This window comes from Oryzias melastigma, linkage group LG24 (assembly GCF_002922805.2).
Source record: "Oryzias melastigma strain HK-1 linkage group LG24, ASM292280v2, whole genome shotgun sequence".
Classification (NCBI taxonomy): Eukaryota; Metazoa; Chordata; class Actinopteri; order Beloniformes; family Adrianichthyidae; genus Oryzias; species Oryzias melastigma.
Window position 1 is genome coordinate 5747635 of NC_050535.1, and position 8077 is coordinate 5755711.

The 8077-nt window shown below is 39.1% G+C and overlaps 1 protein-coding gene across 1 annotated transcript in view; it reads left to right on the forward strand.

Annotated features, from left to right (window-relative positions):
* The first annotated feature begins 3447 nt into the window (after positions 1-3447).
* dusp10 (dual specificity phosphatase 10) overlaps positions 3448-8077 on the forward strand; it is a 10713-nt gene continuing 6083 nt past the window's right edge. Inside the window, exons 1-2 of the mRNA XM_024291640.2 lie at positions 3448-3689; positions 4381-5210. Coding sequence (XP_024147408.1) covers positions 4427-5210 — 784 coding nt within the window. The 5' untranslated portion in view covers positions 3448-3689; positions 4381-4426. The remainder of the gene's footprint in view (positions 3690-4380; positions 5211-8077) is intronic.

Here is an 8077-nt window from a genome sequence, read left to right on the forward strand (position 1 = left end):
AGGAAGTATTCCTGCGGTGGTTGTCAGACTTCAAAATAAAGTTGTTTGAATGGCTCACTGATGACTACAACCTTATACAATCCAGTTCAAGATTAATTTTAGATGTACTCTTTCTCTTGCAAATGTAGAAATAAACATGATTCATAAGCAGGGTGACATTTAACACTGGAACATAGCTGTGAGCAGAGATAATTACATGTTCACAATTGTCTTTTATGGTTTTTAGGGGCCTCCACTGAAGATGCTACTACTGTTTAATGAGTGGGTACTTTACTACTGACATTTTTGTGTCTATAACTAATAAAAAAATGGAATCAAAACACGACTTGTGTGTCTCTGCTGGCACAACGCGTGTTCTTTTACCCTTTAACAGTGAAACCGGAGTCGCTGGGAATCCAACTTCGATCAGCTGTGACCGTTTAAAAATAATTGCGAGGAGCTAAAAATAGCAGCAATAATACACGCCATGCATTGTTCCGGGTTGCCAGTGAGGATAAACTGAGTGCTTGGATTATATTTTGGGGACGGCAGCCAGTGGGAGTCTTTTTTTTTTTTTTTTTTTTTTTTTTGCTGAGGGGGTGAAGCCAATTTGGCAACTTGAGCTTCATTCCACCAGCCAAAAAACAAAAAACAAAAACACAAACACCTTTTATCCTGCAGGACATTTGTGTTTGTGCTGTTTTACATGAGGAGGACACCTTTAATCATATTAAGTACATCATCAAATCACTTTAAAAAGCACTCATGAACTCTTTTAGCTCCAGCGTTAATATTCTTTGACTTCTTCTACGCCACTTTTCTCTGCTTCAGAATCTCCTAACGGTTAAAAAGTTATAGAATTTTAAAGCATATTTGTTATTTACCATCACCAGTGACGTCTCAGATGTTAAAGGGTTAATTAAGAATTTTAAAACAAACATTAAAAAAGTATTAAAAGCATATTTGAAAATCTATTTAAAGTTTCAAAATAGCAGAAAACCTTTAAAAATGTTCAGAAAAGTTAAATTAATTCACTTTCCATCCCTCTTTTAAGCCTTTTTTCCACTTAGTGATAACTAAAAATCAACAAATAATAAATAGCCAAATATAAATTTAGAAGTTCCTTTAAGAGACTTTAAGAATAGAAAAGGGGATTACATAAATAAACCCACAGAGTGCCAAAGGAGAAGTATGTTTGACCTTAACTGTAAAACAATCTGTCTTGCTCTTCTCTTTCCAGTTCCACCAGACAGTTTTAAAATAGAATGGAAGAAGTTTGTTATAAGATGGCAACATTTTGGTAATAAAATGTTGGTTTGTGAAATTAAAATGCTTGAAGGAAGCCAGAATGCATCTTAAGTGTAATGAGGAAAATGACCTAAAAGAGTCCTAAAAGACTAAACTGATCTTATTTAATAGACATTTTAATTAAAGTTCTTGGTTTTCCAATTCAAGTTGAGCATCAAATTCAATTTTTTTTTAAGAAAATGATGTAAATCTTGACTTAAATCAAGAAATATTGTAGTTTAGAGTGAATAATTATAGAAAAGTGCCACCTAACTCCACAAACATAAGAAATAATAGTTTGTTTTTTTCCAATAATTCCTATTTGAACACAGTGACATCTCAACCTTGAAATGATGCCGTCATGAGATGATTTTTCCAATGCTCAGTGGAGTTAAAAGAAGAGCTCTGAGCAATAGTCAGGAGGTTATTGGAGCGGGTTAACATTTCTGTTCATGAGTCAACCGTAGACAAATGAGAGAACTGACATTGTTTTGAACAAGAGCTTTGCTTCAGTTTCTCTTTCTGTTTGCTCAACTGCATTTCAAGGAAGGGTTCTATTGAGTGACAAAAGTAAAAGTACAATTCCGCTTTACTATAAGCAGCATAGGTATAAAATGATTCTTTCAGATTAACCCATGAGTCTTCCAGGAAGTCATGGTTACTGTTTGTTGATATAGAGGGGAACCTGCTCTAGTTACAGGTCTGACCTGAACTATTACACATGCTAAACTCATGGAAATACAACAAAGTCACCAACCTAATGCAGTAAAACTTGTTTACATGACCACTAAATCTGATAACCGGGAGATAACATTCTCAGATAACAACAAAATAAAGAAGAAAATTCACATACATGCAGGAAGAAGAATATTGAAATTGTTAATCAAACTTCTCACCTTTACATTAGTCAGACGAACTCTCAATTAACCTGTTTACATGGTAACTTGAAATATTAAGGACTTTTTTGGAGTTCTGTCTTTTGTTGTGCATGTCTGAGAAAGGTCGGGACACTGTGACATTTCACCGAAGTGGCTAAAGATACTAGAAAACTGACATCAAATTACTCTAATCATGTCCACCAAGCCTCACTTTTTGTGGCAAAGTTTCAAAAACCAACTCAGAAGTAATACTTTTTGCGGTTCCTCAAATGACCACTTGAGGCTGGTTTAGGAAGGAGGGATTTCCCATTAACTCCCTCTGTGTACAAACTTGAGAACAATCGACTCTATAAAGGACGTAACTGAGTAACCCTCCGCCCCTGTGTTCCAAATAAGAAGCATGCGCTGCTCCAAGAAGCCTAACTGAAGCAGATTCCCTAGGTCGGCTGCCTAGGGCACATATGCTGAGGGCCGGCCCTGGGTGGGCTGCTTGTTTGGGGCTGAAGAGGCTCTCCGGTTAATGCTGGGCCCCCTGGCGCGGCAGGAGGGTTTTATACTGGGGCTCAGAGCATCATGATGTCAAACTTCTGGAACTCACAACAGTTGACCAATCATAAAATTCGACGGTAATACCTCATTTCTACATGTAGGGGGCAGCACATTGGCGATTTCTGACTATGTTTTCAGAAATTAAACACATTTATTTTAACTTGTCAAAAATTTGGCAAGGACCAACAGACAGCACTTTCAAAGCCCCATTTATAGAGGTCAACAGTAAAAAAAAGTTGATTTTGGGTTTGGTTACCCTTTAAAGTGACAAGTAGTTGTTCAATTGTTGGCTTAATTACTTTTTAAATTAGGGAATGAGTAAAGTCATTTAATTACAATTTCATCTACTAACTAAAGTAATTAATTAATACTTAAAGTAATTTTCTCAACACTGGTTGCTACACAATGCAAAATGAAACTTATTTTTATTCAAACAACTGAGTAAGACTGTGATGTCATGGGCTGGTGCTATTTTTTGTACGTTTTTTCTTTAATTTAATGTAATTTAATTTAATTTTGTTTTATTTTATTTAATTTTATTTAATTTTATTTAACTTTATTTAATTGTATTTAATTTTATTGTATTTTATTTTATTATTTTTTATTTTATTTTATTTTATTACGTTTTTGAACGTTTTCACTCCAATTTTCAAATTTACAAGCAGCCCTTGAACACACCTCGCCTCCTGCAGGGAGTTTTGATTGGTTTCCAGTGACGTCACCCCTCCCTGCTTCCCCCCGCGGGCTCCTCCCTCTGCGGGGCGGGGCCAGCGTGCGAGCAGAAGGAGCAGCGTTTAATATTAATGAAGTCGCGCATTGGGCCGACCCCACGTCAATCCCGCTGCGTGACTTCTGTAGGCTGGCAGGCTGCCTTTGCCATGATTTCTGGGGGAGCGGGGTAAAAGTAGCAAAAATGTTGGCGATCCACAACACCGGGACGGACTGAATGGAGGCCACGCTGTCTGCGGGAGGACAGAATCCAGCCCAAACTCATCGGTAGGAACACATTTAAAGCAAGTTTGGGGAGGAGTTCAAACTAATTTAGACTAAAATGTAAATTCTGCTATTGAAATATAAGTACTTAATTAAATATGTTATGTTTTTAATGATTTGTCTTATATTCCGACATATAAATAAACATTATTGTGTGCGCTTCAGTCTGCAGCTCATCTATGACTTCCTCTTATTTGACATTCTCGGCACGTTCTCATGCCGGTTTCCTCAATGAATTTTTTTTTTTTTTTTGAATGATGGCTGTTTTTTGGTGCTTTCTTCTTGTTTTTGTTTTTTAAAGCTAAATAATTTGATGCTTAAGCTGCAAAGCGCGCGCGCGTTTGGATTAAACACCGGACCAAAACGCTCCTAAAGCCCGTCTGATCAGGAGCAAGTGCCACCCTGATTTCAGTCCATCCCGGAGACAAAACTGCAGCGTGGCGCTGATGCAGTACTACACATCTATTTATTTATTTATTTATTATTCCCACTCTCCAGTTAAAGCTTGAAAAAATCAGCATCACTCATAGTATTTGGAAGATGATTCATAATCAGTGACACAGATATGAGATGATTTCATTGTTTACTAGTGCTGTCATTTCTAAATTTCACCCTCCAACTTGGGTGTAGCCCTGCAGGGGGGCTCACTATTCAGCTGTTTTCTGGTTTTGATCGCTCGTCTGTGTCCTCGCAGAGCCGCTTGTTGAGTTCTCTGTAAGCGTCCAGCCATCGGCCTCCCCATGCCTCCATCTCCCCTCGACGACAGAATTGTGGTGGCGCTGCCAAGGCCGATTCGACCTCAGGAACTCCAACTGCGCCTGGACACCAGCTACCTGGACTCCATCGCCGCCGGCAGCTGCAGCAACACCGTCATCAGCACCACTGTGGTGAAGATCAGGGCGACGGCCAATCTTGTAACGTATATGCCCTCATCCAAGGGCTCCACGCGATCGCTGTCGTGTGGATGTAGCAGTGCGAGCTGTTGCTCTGTGACTACATATGAGAAGGACAGCCAGAGCCTCAGCCACAGCCAGGTGAGCGCCAGCAGCCCCAACCTTAGCTATGCCGGGCCCCCCACTCCGATGGTCAGCAACCATGGTGCTTTAAGCGTTCCCAGTCTCACCTCAGGCACAGCGAAGGCCCTGTCCACCGTCAGGGTCATCCACCCCAATGAGCTGGCCAAGCGGATAACATGCTGCCCCATGGGTCACCCTATAGGGCCGGTGCCGGTCATCATCGACTGCCGGCCCTTCATGGAGTACAACAAGAGCCACGTCCGCGGAGCTGTGCACATCAACTGCTCCGACAAGATCAGCCGGCGGCGGCTGCAGCAGGGCAAGATCACTGTGCTGGACCTCATCTCCTGCCGCGAGGGCAAGGACTCCTTCAAGGGCATCTTCTCCAAAGAGATTGTGGTTTACGACGAGAGCACCGTGGACCCCAACCGGCTGACGTCCAACCAGCCCCTGCACGTGGTCCTGGAGTCCCTGAGGAGAGAGGGGAAGGACCCCATCATCCTCAAAGGTAACATTTAAGTTGGGAAGGTTGTTGTGTTTTAGAGCGCCATCTTAAGGACAACATCTTAACTCGTCCTTTGAGCTATGTTCAAAGGTTTTTAATCACGATTATGCCGCTTTCTAGGACATAGTTTCTATAAAGTGGCAGTAGTCCATCAGAATTTGGGGAATGGTTGCAACCCCGCCCTCCTTCCTCTCCCCATTGCTGACAGCTCTCTGTTTACATTCTCTCCCTAGAAGAGGTCTTCATCAGAATGGATTTTTCCTGATTCATTTGAATAAAGAAATACTCAGAAATGCAATTTTAGCTCCAATTTTCTTAGTATACGTCCTCCGTCGTTAAAAAAAATTCTACAAGAAAATGCTATTAAAATCTATTAATCAATTTAAGCTTAATCGATTCATAAGAAAATATAGATCGATTCACCTCCTAAAGCTAACATCCGCTAGCTTAATGCTAAAGTTTAATGGGATTTCCCAGAGGAAGGCTAATGCTAACACTCAGTCGACCTAAGCATAAATTGCTGAACATCTTTATAAACTCATAGGTATGAATTTTCCAAACTCTTTCAAGAAAACATTTTTAAGTAAACATTTATGATCTGAACTAAAGCACTTTTTTTGCACATACTTTCTTCTTCTTCTTGAATTCCATTTTGAGTTTACACATTTATATACATTTGTTTAGAAATACTTTCATAATCTACCACATGAATATATTTATATTAATCTGAAACAGTTCACATACTGTAAAATGTATCAGTGAAATAATAATATTGTTAATATCATACAGTGTGACATGGTTTCTCAAAATGAGAAGTTCTAACAAAAATGTTCATTAACATTGTAAACATTGTTCTGCTTCTCCTGGAGGGAGTTTCAGTTTGGCCACTAGGTGGCGATTGGACGATAGCAGTACACCTTATTCAAAAAGAAGAAAACTATGAGGAAAAAATGTTTAAAAAATATATATTTTTTAAAAGAGTTTGAAAAATTCATACTTGTGAATATATAAAGATGTTATTTAGTCAGCAATAAATGTTGACCAAGCGTTAGCATTAGCCGTCCTATGGGAAATTCCATTAAATGTTAGCACCAAGCTAGCGGATGTTAGCTTTATGTGCTAAATCGATTCACATTTGTTAAGAATCGATTATCGATCTATTAAGCTTAAATTTATTCAAATTGATTAATTGATTTTATTAACCCAACCCTAAATTTGACATTATGTGAATTATATCAGATTAAAACAATAAAAATAACAAAAATTTTCATTGAAATGGGTCTTAAAAAACAATATGAGTTGTGTGCAATGTGGGCAGGCCGCCTCAAACTTTGACCTTTTATTGTTCTGGTCAGCTGATACTGTCTGTCAACACGGCGGTTTCATTATCACTGTGTGTGCAGCCCATGCATGCTCTGTTTGCATCCTCCTCATTCTTGAGCGCATGCTAACCCTCCTTCGCTGCTGTCTTGATGAGCGTTTTGCAGAGGAGTCCACAGCAGCTGTTGGTAAATAAGGCCGCCTGTTGAGGCTGCAGTCTTTGGGTCGCTGCCACGGTTTTTTCTATCTTTGGTTTTGGTGTCGGAGGGCTTTTTTTTCAAACCTTGATCCTCCTTTCTTCACATCTGTTCTCCTCTCATTCCCCTGGTCCACCGTGTGCTTTGATGGACGAGGCGACTTTCCAGTTTTTCATCTCTTTGAAGCTCGCCTCAGACCGTCTCGCTCTTGCCTCATCTGGCTCCGTTCTTGCGAAATGCGAGAAACTATCTTTGCAGAAAGATCAAAAAGCCTTACTTTTCTTTAAAAAAAAAAAAAATACACTTATCTCAATTTCTGAACCAGACAATTTGTGCACTTCCTTCAACATCTAGTTGTGTTCTTGCTTCACTCAGTTGTAAAAGTGACATATCTGGAGCATGAATGCGTACACGCTGCTGAATAATTTACTCGCACTCCATTATTTGTTCAGTTACCATCACACCTCAGCTTACTGTAAACACACTTGTGTGGGGATATTCCATCAGAAAGAGGTAATAGATTACATGTAATCCTTTAGTATTACTATAAACGAGGGTTTTGGGAGCTGGAGGAGGAGGAGTGGCTCTAAAAGGCAGAAGTGGTCGTTTCTAAACAGGAACTGAAGCCAGGTCTCATAAAAATAACAGAGATGCTCTCGTATTCCAGCTCCAGGGAGTTTAGTCAGGGATTACGACGGTTGGACACACCAAAACACTGTTTGTTGAACAAATATCTGCAAAAATATTGATGATTATTTAACCCTTTAGCACCAGAGCTCCAGCGTTTATGTTCTTTGATTTACTGTAATTTTTAAATTGTTTACACCAGGGATGTCAAACTCAATCGCACAAGTGGCCAAAATCCAAAACACACCTTAGGTCACGGATCAAACAGGATAAACATTCATTAAACACTCTAAAACTAAATTTTGAAAACTTTATAACCGCAACTTTTAATATAATTATGACCTACATATAAAGCTTAACCTGTGATAATGCTAGTGTGAATACTGTAAGCTGAATTTGGCTGTTGAAGATGCTAGTGCTGATAGCTGAAGATGTGGAAATTGATGACTAAAAACCCTGAAGCTGACAGCAGCTGAAATATTAGCTAAACTACAAAACAGCCTAAAACACAAACAAACAAAAAAGTCTAAATTAGCCAAAACAGCTAGCATGTAGCTGAAATATTAGCTAGACTACAAAATGGACAAAAAAGTCTAAATTAGCCAAAAACTAATAGCTGAAAATGTTGAATCTGATGGGAGCTAAAATATCTATCTTCAAAAATAAATAAATAAATAAATAAACAAATTGAAAAAAAAAACTTTGGTTAGCCAAAACAGCTAGCAT